Source organism: Squalius cephalus (assembly GCF_949319135.1).
Source record: "Squalius cephalus genome assembly, chromosome: 7".
Classification (NCBI taxonomy): Eukaryota; Metazoa; Chordata; class Actinopteri; order Cypriniformes; family Leuciscidae; genus Squalius; species Squalius cephalus.
In genome coordinates, this window is record NC_137128.1 from 32091021 (window position 1) to 32112426 (window position 21406).

General features: G+C 35.1%; 1 protein-coding gene across 6 annotated transcripts in view; it reads left to right on the forward strand.

Moving 5' to 3' along the window:
- The first annotated feature begins 3119 nt into the window (after positions 1–3119).
- Positions 3120–21406, forward strand: part of astn1 (astrotactin 1) — a 234735-nt gene continuing 216448 nt past the window's right edge. For all 6 annotated transcript variants that reach the window (XM_079877707.1, XM_079877709.1, XM_079877711.1 and 3 more), the window contains exon 1: positions 3120–3689. In XM_079877707.1, the coding sequence (XP_079733833.1) occupies positions 3398–3689 (292 nt within the window). In that variant the 5' untranslated portion in view covers positions 3120–3397. The remainder of the gene's footprint in view (positions 3690–21406) is intronic.

Below are 21406 nucleotides of genomic sequence, written 5' to 3' on the forward strand. Positions count from 1 at the left end.
TATTAAAGTGCAGTCATACTGTTTGAAGATCATTTTGTGAGCTGTTTAACTCAGTGGGAAACACTTTGCAGCCGTAATTGAGAAATGGCTAGCACAAGTTTATGAAGTTCTAATTGCTTGGCTAAAAACCCTTTCCAGTTTCTTCCTTTGTGAACTTTTTAAAGAAATTTGAGGATGTTTGATAGCATGTACGTGCCTCGACAACCTATAAGAAGCTTGTATTTGACATTTTAAAAGAATCTGCATAGATGTGGACATGGTTGCTGTTGTATATTGTGATGTAGAGTATGATTTGTTTTTAGAAAAGAAGCTTATTTCTAATCCCTGCTTCACACCGTTTTTAAAATGCAAGGACATTTTATTAAGCATAAGAACAATATGCTGGATATCCTAAGGTTGCAAATCCCTGAGTGATAATTTGTCATGTCAAATATAGTCTGCTGTTAAGCCTTACAGAAAACATGTGGAAATATTGTTTTCTAAATCTAACAACTGGCTTGCATGAAGTTGCCATGGCTATCACAAGGGCCAACCCGAATGCAAAAAATGCAGAACACAGAAGATGCCAATGCATAACATAGATTCCTCGTGTCACAAAGAGGTTCTTATCTTTTGAAGGCTTAATTCATGGTATCCTGTTCTAGTAAAACATTGTGTTTTTCATGTTCCTGAGCTCTAGTGTCTCAAGAACATTCTCAGTGGTATATTCCTTTCACCACAGAGCATGATTTTTTTACAGTATCTTTTCTGTCATTATCATAAACCACAGCACATGCAGTTCAAGATTTGCTTTTCAGTGTGCTCTACCAAGCAACTAGCATTTTGAAAATGTGTCACTTTTTAAAAATATGTCTTGGTTGCTAATTCCTTGAGCAGTTTAGGAATATTTTAGAGTGGCTTCCTCAGATTCAATTTTCGTTGGATTGCATATGATGCTCATTTGAAGGCCATTATATGTTTTGTGTTATGTTGATACCTAAAACGTATGTAGTTGCCATAACAGACCCATGTCTATTCAGAGTAACAGTCCAGACAATTTTTTGCCTTTTTGTCTGTTTATTTATTTTTATTTAAAGATGGGACTGTACTTCCACTAATGGAGGCATTACAGTCATCTGTGTACACATTTGCCTACCAGTATTGCCGCCAATGCCAGTAAAGGGACAATAATTTGTGTCATGTCTAGTTAGATTCCTCAAAGCATGTTTATAGGTGCTCCAATTTCTCAGCTAAAATTTGAATCTAGCATCACTTATCCATTTAGAGAGAGCATTTACCACGGGATATATAATAATAATAATAGTAATTGTATTTTATCACTGTTTATTATTATTTATATAAATATGTATATATTAGGGCTGTCAAACGATTAATCGCGATTAATCGCATCCAAAATAAAAGTTTGTGTTTACATAATATATGTGTGTGTGTGGAGTATAATTATTTTCTATAGGCTATATAAATACACACACATGCATATATATTTAAGAAAAATGTGTTATTTATATGTAAAATATTTATATATAATATAAATATATATACACAGTATATACATGCAAATATTTCTTAAATATATACATGCATGTGTGTGTATTTATATATAGAAAATAATTATACACCGTACACACACATATATATTATGTAAAAACAAACTTTTATTTTGGATGCGATTAATCGTGATTAATCGTTTGACAGCCCTAGTATATATATAATTATATATAAAATGATGTATGTATATAAGTGTGTATATATTATATTGTATTATATTATATTTAATTTTAATTGAAATTGAGTGCCATTGCTGTGATATTCTCTTTTTACATGTTATTTTTAATAATAATAATACTATAATAATAATTGTTATTATCATTAGCATCTCGAATAATCATATAATCTGCCTTTTTAGAATGTAATAATGATGGCAACAAAGACACATCCTCATTTTGACAGTTCTCTATTCCAGTTGCCTTTATATATGTGTAAACCACAAGCAGTAATAGCTTAGCGAGTGTTGCAGAAAGAACCCTAAAAGAGAGCAGGATATCACAGCAATGGGACCACAAGTGTGTCGATACCCCTCTCTCCCCCGAACGCCCTCAAAGTTCAATTATTGAGCAGGTCAAAGCTGAAATGAGTACTGTGCCCTTTCATCACAAAAGTGCTTCACACTTTGCTAAAGCCTTGCTTCAGTGCTGGTATAAGCTCAAGATTACACAGGGAGATCATTCTTTGGGCAGACTGCCCTGCTTCTTTTTTCCTCTCCTTCTTCTTTCTTCCTTCTTCCAGAGCTTGCAGCTGCTGTTGGCTTCAGTTCTGCTCTTCTTTCCTCAGTGGTCAGTGAACTATAAAACTTACTCTCACATTCTCTACTGATGCTCATTTTTTGCATTTATCTTCAGTTTACGATACAGAAAGAATAACCGTATCCATTTCAACCAATAAAAAAAAAAAAAAAAAGTTTGTTAATAGTATATAATTATTATTTAAATTGCTCTTCAATGAATTTCCTGTTACTGTTTTATATATTTTTAAATATAGTTTGACAGTTTACTGTAAAAGTATCTGATGTTGACACTGTATAGTTTCTACTTTAACCCCCCCCCCCCTCTCTCTCCAAAAAAAAATAAAAAAAAATAAAATCCATGTAATATCCTGCTAAAAAAGCCCCAGCTTTAAACAGTTTAGGGTGGTAACATGGTCTGATTGCTAAAAAAGTGTACAAAACCTATTTAAAACAAACTAACGGCTAGACCAGCAAACTAGATTAGACTGATTTTAAGATTTTTTTTATACCGAGGCATTTTTATGTTTCAGCTATGTGTAGGCAAATGTAAATCAGAGTATAAAAATATGCAACAAATATGCAACACATGTTTCCTATAAACTAGCATAAAAATGGTAAATTATAGGCTATAGAATGGCGTTAAATTTTAAAAACAGAAGAAAAAAGAGAGCGTATTTTGACTTAGATAAAACAACAAACTCGAGGATATGAGGGCAATTACATGTAGAAATAGAAATAATGGCAAACAATAGTCAGTTTTAAAAGTGTTACAGGACTATGTAGCTCTTGCTAATGGTTATCCACTGCAACAAGAAAAATCGTTATTGATGGCTTGAGGTGGAGAAGCCCAATAACGGGCTCCGTTGCTGCGGTGTTCCGCCTCTCTCGCTGTCATCACTAAGCCGAGTCGTGTTATGATGACAACAAGAATATTTAGCCGTTGGATGGAGAATATCTGAATCTTAAACCCTGCCTCTATCGTGTATTTTCACGCAAACATCTAGATTAGTGTGTTGCTAACGCATTCCCCGGTCCTCCTCCTCCTCCTCCAGCTCCCAGTGTGCCGCTGACCGACTGCCGCAGCCTGACAACCGCTACACAGTCTCCGGCAAGATGCTACTACCACACTCCGGTCTGCTAATCGGCGTTCTCTGGACTGTCATCTTCAATTCCGCTGGGGTGAAATGTCTGAACGGCGAAGAAGATCAGTCTCAAGACATGGAGTGCAAAATGAAAAGCGTTACGGTATCCGCTTTGCCGTTTTTGCGAGAGAACGACCTGAGCATCATGCACAGCCCGTCGGCCTCCGAGCCCAAGCTGTTATTCTCCGTCAGGAACGATTTTCCGGGCGAAATAGTCGTTGTTGACGACTTGGAAAATACCGAGCTCCCGTACTTTGTATTGGGTGAGTGCTGTTATTTATAATCAATTAAACTTTTTATTGAAGATATATAGGCTACTTGATTGTGATAAACTATTGTAATTTTAAGTTGAAATATCAGATGCAGGCCTAGTGCAGAAACTCAAATATATCAGTTCTATTTATGTTTTTCGTCCGGATTAATACGCGGTAACCTGCAGATATGTGTCATTTGCGCAATATAGGAAGCATGATGTTCGTTTGGCAGGGTGAGACATGCAAACAGTTGTTATAATTATGAACATGCGTGACATATACAGCTGTGATCCTATAGAGACTAAGTGGTCACTGGGTTACATTCTTGTGAGAAAACATTCTTGTGTAAACTTGTGTGAAGTTTGTGCCATGTATAGCTTCACCTGTTGTGAACTCTAAAAAAACAAAAACAGAAAACAAGCAAAAACAAATTATGCTTTTATTCATTTCCATAGATAGATAGATATATAGTTTGTGTTTGTTTCTAAGTTTGTCTCAAATTTATTTTACACAAATGTGTCAAGCGGTCTCATCCTCCAGTGTTATAATAATGTTTACAACAACATTGAAGAACAGGGAGTGTTGTAACACATTTTGTTTCAACATCTGTAACTCAGTGCCTTTGATATAATATAAACAAAGTTGAAGAACTTTGATATTCCATAATTGTCTGCTGTAAAGCAGAAGAAATAGCCTAGTAGTTTAAATATGCAACATTCTGTAACACTAAACCGTGTGCCTTCGTGTCAAAGTGTGCAGTTGTTATTTGCACGAGTTGGCAGGGACATTGAACTGAGTTTGATTACCACAATGAGTTATTGCACATTTTGAATTGTTTTTGTGCACACATTTTTTGTGGTAATTAGATGTACTTGTTCAAAACAATCATTATGCCATCCCCATGCTTTTAAACATGTTAATTAAGAATTTAAAAGTTAAACATTTGCATGTGCTTTTTAATTTAAAAGAGCAACTAAATAGACATACATAATGTTTTTGTTTGTTTGTTTGTTTCTCTCTCTGTGTGTGTGTCAAATGGGGTATATAAACAGCCCCATTTTGTGAAGTTTTTGTGGGTCCAGAAGTACACTGGAAAGTGTTACAACCATGTCTGGTCAGCCTTTTTTTTGGAGCAAGAAATGAATGTCCATCCATCCATACATAAACTAAAGTGTGACCATATCTATCTATCTATCTATCTATCTATCTATCTATCTATCTATCTATCTATCTATCTATCTATCTATCTATCTATCTATCTGTCTATCTGTCTGTCTGTCTGTCTGTCTGTCTGGTCACACTTTAGTTTAGGGTTCAATTCTCACTATTAACTATGAATTTTGCCTCAGTAAACTCCTAATTACTTCTTGTTAATAGTTAGCAAGGTAGTTGTTAAGTTAGAATATGGTAATGCAGACTTAGCCATTAATATGTGTTTTATAAGTAGTGAGAATTGGACCCTAAACTAAAGTGTGCACTTTAGTCATTTGCACTTTATATATGTAAGTACTGTGTGTTCATCATTTATCACAAGCAGCTTCACTGGCCGCTGTCCATGGTGCTGAACACTATATGCACGTCTGCCGCTCACTCTGACAGTTGTATAAGTCATTTCTAGGCAATCAGATATAGTGTGAAATGTCTTTGCCTGTCCTAGAATAGTTCTGACATTTGTGCTGGGGTTGACTGTTTATATGGCACTGCCATAGCATTGTCAAATATGTCATGTTGTTTCTCACTTTAGGGATGTCTGGAAAAAAATATGAGACAGGAAGTAAAAGGAAATGGCAAATCTTTTTTTAAAAAGAAAAAAATAATATTTTGCTCAATAGTGACTTTAAAGTTAAAGGTGTGGGACATTGACATTGCCTCCTAAGTTTTAGTGATTGCTACGCCATTGCATTTATTTGTGTATATAAAAAATATACATAAATGATAGACACATATTCTAATTTCAATATTTATTGTACTTTATAAAAAATAATAATTGGTGATGTCATTTATGCTTACATACTTATGAAAGGTTTATGCAAACTTATGAAAGTTATGAAACTTATGACATTTATGCAAACTTATGAAAGGTTACACCTGGGAATAGCACAGTTAGACACATATTCTAATTTCAATATTTATTGTACTTTATAAAAAAATAATTTGTGATGTAATTTATGCTTACATACTCTTGCAAACTTATGAAAGGTTACACCTGGGAATAGCACAGTTTGATCTGCATACAGTGATATTTGAATGCATGAGGACCTGCATATTTATAACTAGAAATCCTTAGAGTCTAAAAAATGGTGTCAGCATGCAGAGGTAACCAGATTTCAGTTTGTTAACAATGTTTAGATGCGATTGCATTTTTCATAGCACAAAGTTCTCAGTAGTCAGGATTTTAATACTTAGCCTACAGAATTAAAATAAGCTCAGCGCTTTAGAGTGCATAAAACACTCAAAAATAGCATGCGCCGCCTCTGCAGAAACCTGCTGGTCTTTATATAGGCCAAAATAGAATTTTCTAGGTTTTGGGAAACTGGGAAACTTTTTTTTTTTAAATCTTTATCATAACTTTTTATTGTGAATGTATTGGATTCAATGTTTGAAACCAGTCTCAAGGTTTTTTTTTTATTTTTTTTTAGCTTAATCTGTTCGCCTATAAACTTACCAAACTCAATATTCATTGTGGATGAGGGTCCCAGAATACATACAGTAGACATAGGAATGAAGAAGAAATATGCAGTGAAGTAAGCCATTTTTAGTTTCTGATCTGGCATGAGATTGGGGTGTGACTATTTGTTTTTGTCCAATAGGTGACATGGGAAACCTGTTTGCAAACCATAATATATTCTTTCTGGCATCCTTTTTGCTTTAGTAATTCCCATTGGACTAAGTGCTTTTTCATTTCTTTCAGACAGACTGCACCTTGCCTTACTTCATAAATCTCACTCTTGCTAGATAGTCTCCTCTGTTCCTTGAGCCTCTACCTCCTCCAAAGGCTCTTTGTTTGCATAAGATTGATTGGAATGATCATGGGGAGTAATTTCAAGTCAGTGTTATAAATGTTGCCTAAGGTGTTTGAACGTCCCTCCCTTCGCTCTGTGGTCTTGTTTCCTGATTATAAATGCAGTCTTTACAGAGCCGCCACTAGTCTTTGAACAAGCTATTTTTAATTGGATACATTAGGGTAATTGGTACGGTCTACAAATGCATTCACAAACACACGCACACACACACTTTCACTTGCTCTTGCACACACTCATTTACTTAGCTCTCTAAACGAGGATACACCAAAGACCTCTTTTGCTTTTAATAACTTCCAGGGGCAGACTATGGCAATGGGATTCCCTAAAGGAAAAGTCTAGAATTAAAGTTTTAGTTTTAGACTGGGTTTCACATTTAATTGATTTTTGGCCTAGAGTCACACATAGAAGAGGCGTTGTTGAAAAGGTTTTCATTCAGACGAATGCTGACAACACTACAATGAAACAGAAGCTAGCTAAAGCAAAAAAAAAAAAAAAAAATGTCCTAGATAGGATTTCAAATTTCATCATTAGATTTTAAAACAAGTATTGCCTCCACGTGTTTTAAAACCTAATGATGACATTTGAAATCCTATCTAGGAAAAATGTTTATTTCTTTATTTGCTTTAGCTGGCTTCTGTTTCATTGTAGTTTTGGCTAAAGCATATCATTCACTGTAAAAATTAAAGGTGCCTGGAGGAACCTTTTGGGGTTCTTCACTTTGCCACACCGGCGGAACCGTCTGTAGATCCTCTAGGCACCCTTTAAAAAGGGGTGGTTCTCTGAGGAACCACACAGGTTTCCTGAGGAACTCTTATATGAAGCACTGTGTGGAACCACTGTGGGTGCCTCCAGGAACCAAATTTCAATTTTTTTATTTGGATTAAATTAATTTCACGTTGTTACTACGGTTACCATTAACTTCTATTATAATAAACAAACTGAACCAAATACAAAATAAGAATTGTTTATTACATATTTTAGATCCATTTTAATACATACACTTCAATGCACTTGGGGAAAAAAACTAGTAATAGATTAATATCAATGAATACACACAAAAAAAATTGTATAATACATAAGTAATATGAATAATCAACCATGTGTATACAATAGGCTACACAAGAAAAGACATCTCAACAAAATGCATAGAAAACACATGTTCCATGTAATAAATCAATGTAAAAAATTAAAATTGACTAATTAAAAATGTCCATGTTCACTTAATTTTAAAACGTGTTTCAGTTCGCTTAAGTCTGACGCCACTGTTTCAAAGTCCAAAAGCTCTCTCAGATGCCAAAAACAAACAACAAACAGTGCTAATATGCACTCATTGTTCTGTAATATTCCTGAAAATTATGATCCTCCTAACCTTTATCTCTATTCCGAAATCTCAGATGGTTTAGTTATTCAGCTATTTTGAATTATAAAATGTTGAAGTCTGGGATGCCGTGAGACTGGAGACTGTAATGTACACTACGGCTTTTGAAAAGCTTAAATGTGTGACTTGAATCAACAGTTCCCATAAATGGTTGTTGAGTATTCTCAATATCTAGAAACAAGATAAAGGAAGTAGAAGTAGAGGCTTCGACCCGGAAACAGTATTCCTTATGTCACAACAATCAGAAAACATTTTCCATTTGAACAGAGTTAAGGTGCAGTAAAATTATCTGTTGTTCTGTGAATGTTCACTGGTGAATTCAGTCATTTCAATAAGAATCCACACGATCAGCAATTTTGTGTGGTGCTTCATACATTACATTGCTACACTGCTGACAATGGTCAATGGACCTTTTTGCCTGTGTAATTTCACAAAATTCACAAATGTGACGCACCTTTACTCACTGCAACATAAAATGCAATCAATTATAAAATCTTCACAAGGGACATGTGAGGTACTTAACGAGTTAGAAAAGTGAAAAGGTGCATTAGCTTCATTTTCTGTTTGTTTTTCCTCTTTTCTGGTGGATGGTCCAGACACTTCAATGATTTTCAGGTCTACAGGAGGATTTTTATTCTTGTTCAAACTTGTATTTCAGCTTACCGAGATCCCTGCAAAGTACAAAATTTACTGTTAGTAAGGTTATTAAAGTGATAGTTGTGAAATTTAAATAATTTCCTCAGCTTTGTGACGTTCCAAACCTGTTTGACTTTCTGTCTGTGGAACCCAAAAGCAGATCTCAGGCATAATGCAACCCCTGTCACCGTCCGCTTTAACTGCATGAAACACAAGCAGAAAAAAATTGTGTAAATCATTCATGAAACCATTCTTATGTACACTTGTCTAGTTCAATTAAATGCAACAATTTATGTAAAAATGGTTAAGCTCCAAAAATGTCCCAGAAAAGATCCTAAAAATAATCAATGAATTCACAACTCATGTGTTATGGTTTGTGTTGTAAGTCTTATGAAGCCATTTAATAGCTTTTTTCTTTTTTTGTCGAAAAAGACCAAACTTGAAGTTATAATTCAGGGTTCAAATGTCTTATATTCAAATGCATATGATTAAGGTATAGCCTATAAAAAATGCATAGCATTATTAGCTCCAAACCTGTGATATTACATAAATGTAACATGAATGAGATTTGAGAGCATGAGGGAAGAAGATTTTCAGAGAATAACTGATTAAAAAACACAAGTACACAGTCAAACAATACAATTGCACACAGAGAAAGTTCATAGTAATAAAGTACTTGCATGTGGTGCAGGTAACTTACTGTAATTCAATGTTGCCACTGAAACATTGTAGCCTACTGGTTGTTCTGGGGAACAAAATAACAAAGCTGATTATTCACAACATAATATTTATTGACCACTAAATGGATTCAAAATGGTATTTGAGAGAATGAGGGCACCTGTAGTAAGTAAAGTTAGGCTAAACAAAAACAGACCAAACTATATTAACCTGCTTTTGTTATTCATAACAAACGCCAATGACGACAGCAGGAATCAGCTAAATTAGTTAGGCTGTATATCAGCAATTTGAAGACACAGTTGTACAGAATATGTTGAATTGAATGACTAACTTTAAATCAATCTAAGACAATAAGTCAATCATTTCCATTTGTTCATTAGATCAACGTAGTTAGCATCGCGGCTAAAACCTTCATACCAGATACTGTACAATAAACGAGTGGTAAACACTGTAAAAACGTAGTAATGTATAATAAATTTAGTTTATATATATGTATGTTTGAATATATAGTAAGTATTTTATTTCTTTGGCGAGTTTACAAACCTTATAACGGAGAGCCGAACAAACGGCGGAAGATGCGGCAGGCTTTGATGAGGAGAGCCGTTACTTTCAAACTCGATGACGTAGATCAGCTGAGCTTTGTTGCGCGCGAGCAGCGCGAGCATCACTGAAGTGACGACAGCAGAGGAATAGCAGCAGTTTCGTGACTGAATAAAACCTTTATCCTCCTGGTTCTTCTTCAAATAATAATAATTTATGAAGAAGTAAAAAATATTATTTTATTACTATTATTTATTCAATAATAATTAATGAATTTTTATTATTAATATTATTATTATTTAGTGTTGTTTGTTATTGGTTTAAATTAATCAATAAAATAGGCCTATACTAAATAAATGTAAGCTACCCTGGTGAAAAAGACGTAGGCTGCTGTTAAATGTATTAAAATGCATCAAAGTAGGTTATATTTGTATTGAAGGCCTACTAAAAACACACTCAAGTACATTTTTAATAGTAGCCTACGTATTTTTCACCTGGGTATACTGAATAAAACTTAAGTAATAATAGGATAATAATAATATCATTCCGGCCTCACTGAACCATTGGGTTCCTCCAGATGCTGGCTTTAACATAATATATCTTCTATGAACCACTTAAATGTTAAAAGATCTTCCAAAAACCCTTTTATCACATTCAAGTTCCTCTATTTTCCCCCAAAGCACTTCGAGGTCTCATAGTAATGAAAAGGTGACTCCAGAACCTCTGAACTAAATACAAAGTGCTTAAAGGATCCCATAAGTTCCAGCAAGAACCTCAAAGATTGTCAATGCTCCTCCAGTAACCCTACTATAGGAGAAAGAGCTTTGAGGCACTTAAATTACATTTTTAAGTTCCTTGAGTATCCGAAAGGATATTTGAGGCTCCTTTAGTTTTTACAGTGTTGATTTAAAAAGAATGGAGCCCTGAAGCTGATTCATGATTAACCACAACATGTTTAGTAAACATATTGCAGCATCTTCATCCTTATTTTAGTCATCACTGTTTTTTGCGATGGCCTATGTTGTCTTCACTACTTTTTTTCACAGGAATTGTGAAGCACAGGTTTTTTTTTTTATCTTGTTAGTTTGTGATGTAATGAGTTATGATGTCACTGCTGGAATTTAAAGTTTTTACAAAAGCTCACCAAGCATTTATGTGGTGAAAAAATACAGTAAAATTTTTATATATTTTTAAAATGTAATTTATTCCTGTGATGCAAAGTTGAATTTTCTGCATCATTACTCCAGTCTTCAGTGTCACATGATCCTTCAGAAATCATTCTGATATGCTGATTTGCTGCTCAAGAAACATTTTCTTGTTATTATCAATGTTGAAAACAGTTGTGCTCCTTAATATTTTTGTGGAAATCTTCAAAAAGTTCAAAAGAACAGCATTTGTTTTAAAAAGTAATTTTTGATGACCAAATTGATGCATGCTTGCTGAATAATTTCTTTTTTTTTAAATGTATTGCCTCTTAACTTTTGAGCCGTATTATTATTATTATTATTATTATTATTATACTTTATAAAGAAAATAGGAGATTGTAATTGATTATGTTGTCTGACCTTTCCTATAGGGGTGTACTGAAGTAAAGCAAATACAATAAGATAAAATGATCCATGTTTTGACTCTCTCTCTCAGTTAAATCCAGGATTTAGAGGTGAGATTTACTGTGTGTTTGTGAGGAAGGTTCTGCGAGACAGCACAGGAAGATTGCGTGGCAATGAATGGTTTCCATAGCAACAAGAGCTGGGGCTTAAAGGATGCCTTGAAGAGTGGTGACATTACGCTTCCACCTCAGGAGAGAAACAGCGATTCTACCCAACTACATCTGAAAAGAATCAAATGTAAATTATCTTTTAGTTTATAATCGCAAGCATTGGCTTCGAGTCCCATCTCTGTCACAATCGATGTATGTTAATTTTGTGTTTCTAACAAACAGCTCCATGGTGTTTGCACTGTGCGATTATAGTTGTCTTAGGAAATGCCTTTGTTATGACTAAATCATAACAATTGGAAAAATTGAATTACTTTGAATACCTTGTTGTTTATTTAACAAAGGGAGGACGATTGAGAATGTAAGTACAGACATTGAAGTAGAAACATTTTAAGACAAGCAAATGGATGATGTCCGATTTTGCTTTCCGTCACAGTTCACAGTTTACACTGCTGTTTAATTTTCAATGTCTTTAGCCTTTGAGTCCCTTCAGTTTCCCTCAACAACAGAAACTACATTCTCGGATAATGTGGAACAACACACAGCTTTCAGGAGAAAATAGTCCATGATGACTTTGAACAACATCCCTTTAAAGAATAAAATCCAGGAGATACGGTGAAGAATTTTGATCAGTCACTCCCTGAATCATCCCAAAGCAAACCTTGAGGTATTCGCAGAGGAATTGAAGATATTTATGCACACTCACATGTTGTCAGCAGGGCCATGCTCAGGACAAGCAAACAGAGTGAGCTTGGCTTCTGCAAACTTTATTTTGAAGGAAAGTGCAGTTGCATTAACAGGCTGCTGGTATAATGTGTGACACGCCACGTGTTGCTACCTGTAGTTCTTTGATCAAACGGGGAAAAAAAGACATCATGAATCCTCAAAAAAAAAGAAAAAAAAAAGATTTAATGACAGATAATGAAAGGTTTAACTGGTCTTCAGACTCTTTTGGACTCTTTTGTTATACGTTGATGCATTTTAATTACTGTTTATGGCTGTGACATTTACTTATATTTAACTTTTATTGTTCATAATGGCTTGTTCAGCACCTGGGGCTACAATTATTATTATTCTACACAGGTTTTACTATCACTTCAGTAGTTTTATCAGGTAAATAGATGCAGCATTTTAGCACTTATGTGCAGTTATAGCTGGAGGCTAGCTAATGAATTGAAACCCTCAAGCAATGCAAATATAGTTGCATGCATGCTTGTTTGCATATAAAATTGTTGCACATAGTCAATTAAATTGCCCACATTGGTAGTTATAATTCTAGAAACATTCTACTTTCTAACATGTTGTTTTATGGTTTGGCTTTTAAGTTCTAAGGCATTCTATAGAGCCTGGCAGCAGCGCTGCAACATGACGCAGTCAGTGAGAATGCATGCACTTCACTACAACTCTGACACATTTGGCATTATTATATGAAAAAGTTCTTCTACAGCTTTTTCAAGGGGATTTTCATTGTCAGTCTCCTTTGTTCACTTAAAATAAAATGAGGTGCCTAGGTGAATCTTGATGGACTCTCTTTGTTAAGAAGTTCAATGTCAAAGCCCTTGTGTTTCTAAAATCTCTAGCAGATCCAGCATAAGTTCTGTTAGCCAACCATATCAGTTTTAAGAAAGAGTGTCTGAAATGACTAGCAAATGAATTCCCTGTCTAGCCAGGGTCAGGAGATTGTTTGATCTGTGTACAATCCTCCATTTCTTATTTGATACTGATGTTACAATTTTGTGGGGGAAAAAACATTATGTGAATAGTTTATGCAAAAAGCATGGGGATTTACAGGGATGTATCATAGCTGATATTATCAATTATTTAAGTCGTTTTGTTGTAGTTGGTTAGTCGTGTTTTGTGTCAAGTCACGCTTAGAGTGATCATTTTTTCTCTGGTGAACTTGGACACTATAGAATTAAGTCCATTTCTCTTCATACAAATGTACATACAGAAGCCCAGATTGATTGCACTAACTACTTGGAGGGAATAAGTTATGTTCAATGACTGAATCAGAGTCAAGTCCTAATTTCCCTATATACCTTGTGCTATTTTATGTTATTTTTTTTTTATAATTTTGAGCTATCATTAAAAGCATGTTTCACCCAAAAAAATGGATAATTCTATCAAAAAACAAAACAAAACAATAACCTTCTTTTATGTTCTTACAACAGGGATATTTTAATCACAGATCTGAGTTAAGTCTAGTTGCCCCCTTTTTTGAGAAGACTACATCAGATGAACTTACTTGAGCCAAATAAGTTTGTTTGGGGGGGTCAGTAAGATTTTATTTTTATATTTTTGAAAGAAATCTTATGCCTAAGCTGCATTTACAGTATTTGATCAGAAATACAGTAAAAACAGTAATATTGTGAAATAGTATTATAATTTAAAATGATTGTCTTCTAATTTAGTATATTTGCAGTTTTTTTATATTTAAATCTGTAATATAAATCTTTTGTAATATTATAAATGTCTTTTTAAAAACTGTCACTTTTGATTAATTTAATGCGTCATTGATGAAAAAGTTTTCATTTCTTTAAAAAAATAACGGGAGTGTAGATATTTTTGACAATAGATTAGCATTTGTTTTACAGTTACATTTTACAGTGGATGATAAAGATATGGGCCCGGTTCCCCGATAACGCTCACTCTTAGCGTGCTAAGAAGACTCGATAGATATATCTTACCAAAGTTGTTTATGTTCCTAAGTGTGTTCCCCGAACTATACCTTAGGAAGCTGCTTAAGATATACCTTCTTAAGTGCGACGTGACCCGGCGCTGTCCGTGGCGATGGTGCTGAATTGGTTGATATCGATGGCTCGAGAATCAATTATTCTCTCGTGCAGGGGCTGTTTATGTGAGAAAGCGGTGTTCTTTATTAAAGAAGCACTTCAGAAATAGTTGAAATTGCATTTATTAGGACTATTGGATATTGTAACAAATAATCCAAACTATAATAGCCTATAATAGTCTAGCCTACATATTTTAAAATTGTATCATATATTGCTGCCATAATAACCATTTCAAATTTTTACGTGCTTTCTTCTCTTTCCCATTTTTGTTCGCTGAGGTGGAGCTGCGATGAAATATTGTTCTTGTAAATACTTTCCAGCATTTCAGTAATAAAAGTGTACATCTTACGTACGGTGCTCGGCAGTGATCAAAAATGATTTAAACAGTGGATTTTGAATCTCTTCTTGTAAACTCAGAGAAGTGGATTCAGACGGCAATTAAATTACCACACAACCTGTTTGTCAAAAAATAGTAGGTACTAATTTGGACAGGGATTTTTACGGGGGTTGGGTGAGAAAAACACTGATATTACGGATTCGGACGGCACTAAAATCACCGACTTACCCCTATAAATGTTTAAAATAACATACAAGCCCATGAGAAACAATATTAGCGTCCGAATAAGCCTAGGACTTAACTGACAGTAGCCTATGCTTTCACTGGCCTTTAAAAGCGCTTTTTAATTAAATTAATAATATTGTATAATAATATAATTAAAAATCTAACAACAATCAGTGTAATGACAATTTTATTCTTTGCATGAAAACACTTGAATTAGCCTAATTTAATACTGTCTGGGTGTATTAAAACTTCAGAATTATATTCATATAGACCTGCAACAGTGATAAGGTAAAGCTAAGAGTGGTCCAGACCAACCTTACGAAAGTGTGACTTACAGAAGATATACTTAGCGTACAAACGTGTCGGGAATCGTGCCATAACGTTAAGAGAGAGGTCAAGGAATAGGTTAAGAACTACTTAGTGATAAGAATGTTTTGAGGAACCGGGCCCAGGTCATTTATGATGACCATTAGAAGTAGAGTCCCACGTTTTTTTAATCTGTTTTTCTGTCTTAATTCAGTCCCACCTTTTTTAATCTGTTTTTCTGGCTTAATTCATAGTCTGAACTGCATACCATCTTACCAGCTTCATTGTCCATGCTTTAGCCTACTTGTGGCACTTTAGAACAATGAAGAACCCTATAAAACATCTAACAGCAGAGCCAACTATCTGTTCTGCTTGTATTGATCTCTAATGTCAGGGCTGGATTTGAAGTGTAAAATGTACTGAGTGTGTAAGAAGAGGAGAGTGACCCACACAGGGATCTCTAATGGACACTTCCCACCTCCACTCACTGGGTACTTGAGCTGAGTGTGTTTTTTCCCTTGCTTTTACGAGCCACAGTTCATCATCTTCTCAATTTGCCGCAATCTTCACTTGTCGACCTTGACATCCTCCCCTTATTCACACAACTTTGAAGAATCCATGAATGCTTTTCAAGTCAAAAACTATGCAAACTTTCAAGGAGATAATCAAGAAGAATGGGCTGCTTATGTTAGCTCGTTTGCATAAACTTGGACTAAAAGCTTACTAATGAACAGTCTCTCTTATTTTCCTCAAATAAGAGAGTGAGACTTCATGATAAATGAAGCTTGAAATTCTAAAGATTAGAGGGTTTTGTTCTTGACATTGTGTTTTTTTCCACAGTGAATCTGTGATGTGTATTAGGCTAAGTGAAACCCAAACTCGGATGCCGACTGCTAAGATTTTGTGTTGTTTTGGAGTGTTTCTGAAGACTCCTGAAGTGGTATTAGAGTAAAGAAAGATGATAATCTATCTATCTATCTATCTATCTATCTATCTATCTATCTATCTATCTATCTATCTATCTATCTATCTATCTATCTATCTATCTATCTATCTATCTATCTATCTATCTATCTATCTATCTATCTATCTATCTATCTATCTATTTGTCTATCTGTCTGTCTGTCTGTCTGTCTGTCTGTCTAACTATGTATCTGTCTGTCTTTCTGTCTGTCTGTCTGTCCTTACAAAGCAGATGTTTTTAAATTAGGTTCTTGTGGATTGCTTTTAACCTGCCAAAAGCAGTGGTTTTATGATTAGAAGCTTCAAGATGGAGCAGCATGTTAGGACACTTGGGGAAGTACAGCTGTACATCATATTTTTGATGGAACATTTCAACGGCTGTACATGATGAGATGAGCTTTATCTGTAATTGAAAAGTGTGCCAGTGAGAGCTTACGGTAGTAAGAACTTTTAAGATGTGTGGGAGAGTGACCCTGTTTAATGCCAAACCAGGAACAAGGTGTCTCCTCTATCACTTTCTGAGAGAACACCCTCAAATGTGCTCATTTAATACTTTCCTCACAGTGATCCTGTGCTCTTAAAAACGTATACAAGCCTATATTTCCATGCTACACCTTTCTACCTCCATTTCCATCTCTTTCCCCTTCAACCACTTGGATTGCAGACCAAAGAAACATTCTATGTAGGTTTCAGGCTTTTTTTTTTTTTTTACACTGCTCTGCACTGCTACTTGTGGAGAGCCCAGGCTAATGAGATGACACAGACGGCGCACTTGTCTGGTCATGACAGGAGCTGAGATTGAATAGAAGGGCTTATGGTGCAGGTAATGGGCATTTCAGCAACACAATGGTATGGTGAGGTCATTCAGCCACATGATATACAGCCACAAATTATGTGTTGTGTTGATTCCTGGTGAGGTGTGTTGTCTTCGCCACATATTTAAAAAAAATTAAATAAAATAAAAAACTACCATCGACAAAAAAAAAATCGTAAAAAAATAAGGCAAAACAACAACAACACGAAACATTACATTTACGGATTTCTGATCCAAGAAGAATGCCCCAAGAAGAATGCCCCAAGAAGAATGTTTTTATAAATATATATTCCAAAGATTATAGAGGCTACAGATTATCTCAGCACTCCTTGCTCTTTTCAGGATAGATTTATGCATTTTGGCATTTCTATTTCTATTGACTTACAGTGCATTCAAGGTGGACATTTTGCCACTATGTGTTCTCTGAGGACTGAACTTTTGACCTTGGCTAGCACCTTGTTCTACCTGTTCAGTCGAGAGTAAAATGGGAAAGGAAAAAAAAAATAAAATTAATCAGTTTTACTATTCTGGGGCCTCATGTACAAAGACTTGCGTTGAATTCATACTAAAACATTGCGTACGGACAAAGCTGTAAATGTGCGTACGCACAAAAAAAACCTGATGTATGAATCTCTGCGTACGAAGGATCCCACGCATATTCTCTTTGTACATCCCAGTTAACGTAAAATTGAGCGCACATGCACGAGCACAACGCCCCACCCAGTCTTCTCCCTTAATTAAATTCATTTAAATATGGTAATGAGTCCACTTTGGCAAAAGAAAGCAGTAAGAAAATGGTGACAAGAAACGAAACTTTACAGAAAGTGAATTGGAGGTGCTACTATCGGAGGTAGAAACGAAAAAAAAAAATTTTATTTGGAAGTTTGTCCTCCAGAATTAAAAACAAAATAAAAAAAATATGAGTGGGAGAGTTTGGCTGATGTCGTCAATGCGGTGGGATCTGAAAGTCACACGAGTAGACTGAGTACAGTTGAGAAACTTTTTTGCGTTTTGATTTTTCATACAAAAATAGACACTGAAAAGTTGAGACACCAATTTATAATGATGTGAAGGTAACTAACCATTCATTGAAAATATTAAAAATAAAGACAAATAAAGAAAATAACAATTGGGCAACATTTTTGTTTATTCATCCATTTATAGGCTACTCATTCATTTTATTTAAATTAGCACTGGTTAAAATGTATAAAGCAGGAACAAGATATGTAGCAATATTTATTAATAATACACAGTTTAAATATCACAAATATCACATTTTATTTTCATTTGTGTCCTATGCTGGCTATTACGGCGTTTAAACTGTTATCATAACACTGAACAACTAAACAGTGTGTTTCCTAATAGAACTCTATCGGGGGTAGACGTGTCTCAACTGTCCCCCGCTGGCCACCTCGCACATTTCTCTAGATTTTGCATTTACCTTGCATGACACAATAGCCTACCATGAAATATGCCAGTTTTTAGGGCACAGAATAGCGTTTGTGGTGATACCAGTTACGCTTAACAGTCACATAAGGATAATAAGCTATTCATTGTGGAGAGTGCATGGTGAAGTGAACGTCATATCTTAGAAGAAAAAAAAAAAAAAAATTCCCGATATCTTCGGATCGGAGACGCGTCCGTTGTTCAAATTTCCCACGATCAAAGAGGACACTAATACGCACGTTCACAGCAAAAATCACAACTTGGCTTGCTGCGAACGCAAGTTATTTAAGGTGTCTCAACTGTACACATGTCTCTGTACACCGTCTACCCTAAATTACCTTAAAAAGAAATGGTCTGATATAAAGGTGGACATTAAACCAAAGCTGTCATTGCCATAGACTAAGGGTTGTATCAGTTTGCATATGCTTTTATATGTTCTTACTTAATTGCAAAATTGATAGAAGAATATTCCCATAAGGCTCGTGTGACAATATATGACAATTATTTTATAAATAGCAAATTAATAGTAATGCTTCCCACGGTTGGTGGTGCGATAGACTTGTAGAACAATTCGTTGTGTAATGTTTGCAACTTCACTTTATTGCCTGTAAGAGTCGCCAACGGACAAAAACAATGAGAAATGTACGTACGCCAGACATGGAATTGGCGTGGAGGAACGCACATTCTCGCGTTAATTTCACTGTTAGTACATCCGACCGTGAGCGTGAAAGCTGGCGTACGCAAAGTTTTTGTGCGTACGCAAGATTGATACATGAGGCCCCTGGTCTCCAGTTAAAATATCTAAACATTCTTAAAACCAGATACATTTTACTACGCAAGCTAAATTGTGTAAAATATGGTTTTAATGACTGAAGGGTTTTTTTTTTTTTAAGAAATAAATACTTTTTCTTAGCAAGAATGCATAAAATTGTTAAAGTGACAGTAAAGACATGTATAATGTTTTAAAAGATTTATTTTTAAAATAAATGTTCTGTTCTATTCATGGGATCCTAAGCAAAAGTATCACAGTCTCCACAAAAATATTAAGCAGCAAATCAGCATTTTAGAATGATTTCTGGAGGATCATGTGACTGAAGACTGGAGTAGTGGCTGCTTTAAGGGGTGGTATAATGCCCCTTTTTACAATATGTAAAAGAAGTCTCTGTTGTCCCCAGAGTGTGTATGTGAAGTTCTTATATAAATAATATTTACATCGTTAAAATAATCCATGTGACTACAGTGGTTCAACATTAATTTTATGAAGCGACGAGAATACTTTTTGTGTGCTAAAAAAACAAAATAGCGACTTTATTCAACACTTTCTTCTGTTCCGTATCAGTCTCTGACGCGCGTTCACGAGAGCACCACTTCCTCTGTTTGCAAACACAACCTTGCATTTTTCTGTAATTAAAGTTTTTGAGCTGCGAGGGTGAATAATTAATGACAGATTTTTCATTTTTGGGTGATTTTACCGTAGAGAAAACAATAAAATATCATCTTAACAGAAACAGGGGCCAAGGCATGACGGTTTAGCTGTGTGTAAAAGGAAGTGATTGTGTGTTTTCCACACACCCATGATATCGGATAATAAGAAATAGGACAAAAACCTGACAGATGTCTTGAAATACAACATCTGTACAATGTCTTGAGGTGTGGCGATTGAGGATGAGTAACTGATGACGAACCGTTGAATTGCACTTCGAGTCATGGCTGCATTACAACCTCGGATGTGCATTATCTTAATAATTCAGCAGCCCGTCATCAATTATTCCCAAACCTAGAGTTATAATCTGATGGAGAACACTGACTAGTGAAATGTCCCACCCGTTGAGAGTGGTCTATCTGGCTGCAACACGATTTGCGGCAAGTAACGTTAGTACAGTCGGAAAAGGCGATTTTACAAGTTGGGTGCAACATAGTAAAATAGCAACAAAGAAATAAACTTATCTTGAACTGTTTCCTTCTTTAGTAGACGCAGACGGTAAAGAGTTAAAGAGATTCAGTTGACCGCTTTCTGCATACGAGAGCTCGTGTCGTGTTGAAGGTGCCCTGCCCCCATGTGCTGCTTTTTACAGCGAGACCGTTTTTCTCAGAAACAAACATTGTACGTTGTAATTTTACAGCAATTTTTTATAGTGTGATTCTTTGCACGCATGTGCCAAACACATGCAATTTGCTTAAATCAATAAGAAATTCAATCTGATGTGAACAAGAAACTAATTATTTTGAGATCTGAAAGAAAGTCTAATTTGAGAATTGAGCCAATGTGATTGAGAAAAATCATGTTAAAATTATGTTGTCAGAATAGTTGTCTCTTGATATGCAATGCCATTGTCCACTGTCAAATTAGCAATGCTGTTCCAAAAACACTCTTATGCACTTCTATAGTAGTGTATTAATAATTTCCCCCAGATTGATTATTGCACTGTCAGTATGCATTACAACTCCACAATTTTTATGTTTGTGCATATATGCAGTATATACATATTGTATTGCAAGGTGAAATCTTTTACCAGGGTACAGCTGTATTGGACAATAAATATGCTGCCAGGTACTCAGAAGAGAATTCAGACAGCTTAGCACACGGTCTGTCTTCACCTCAGATGCCTTAAAGCAGCACATTAAAATGATAGGGTGGAATAAATTTGATAACTATGCGAGCGTAACCACATTACGTAGGGCAGGCTCAAAGACTTGTTTATTTAATGGAGCATAGCGTATCGTTTCACGTGCTGTAATATGATTGTTTAATACACATATCTGTAATGGATGTGGCCATTCCAGAAGTGTGCTGACAAATCGTTTTTCTGTTACCTGAAACCAAACGACAAACATGCCATTATCATTGTTTTTAGGTTTCATTTCCAACAT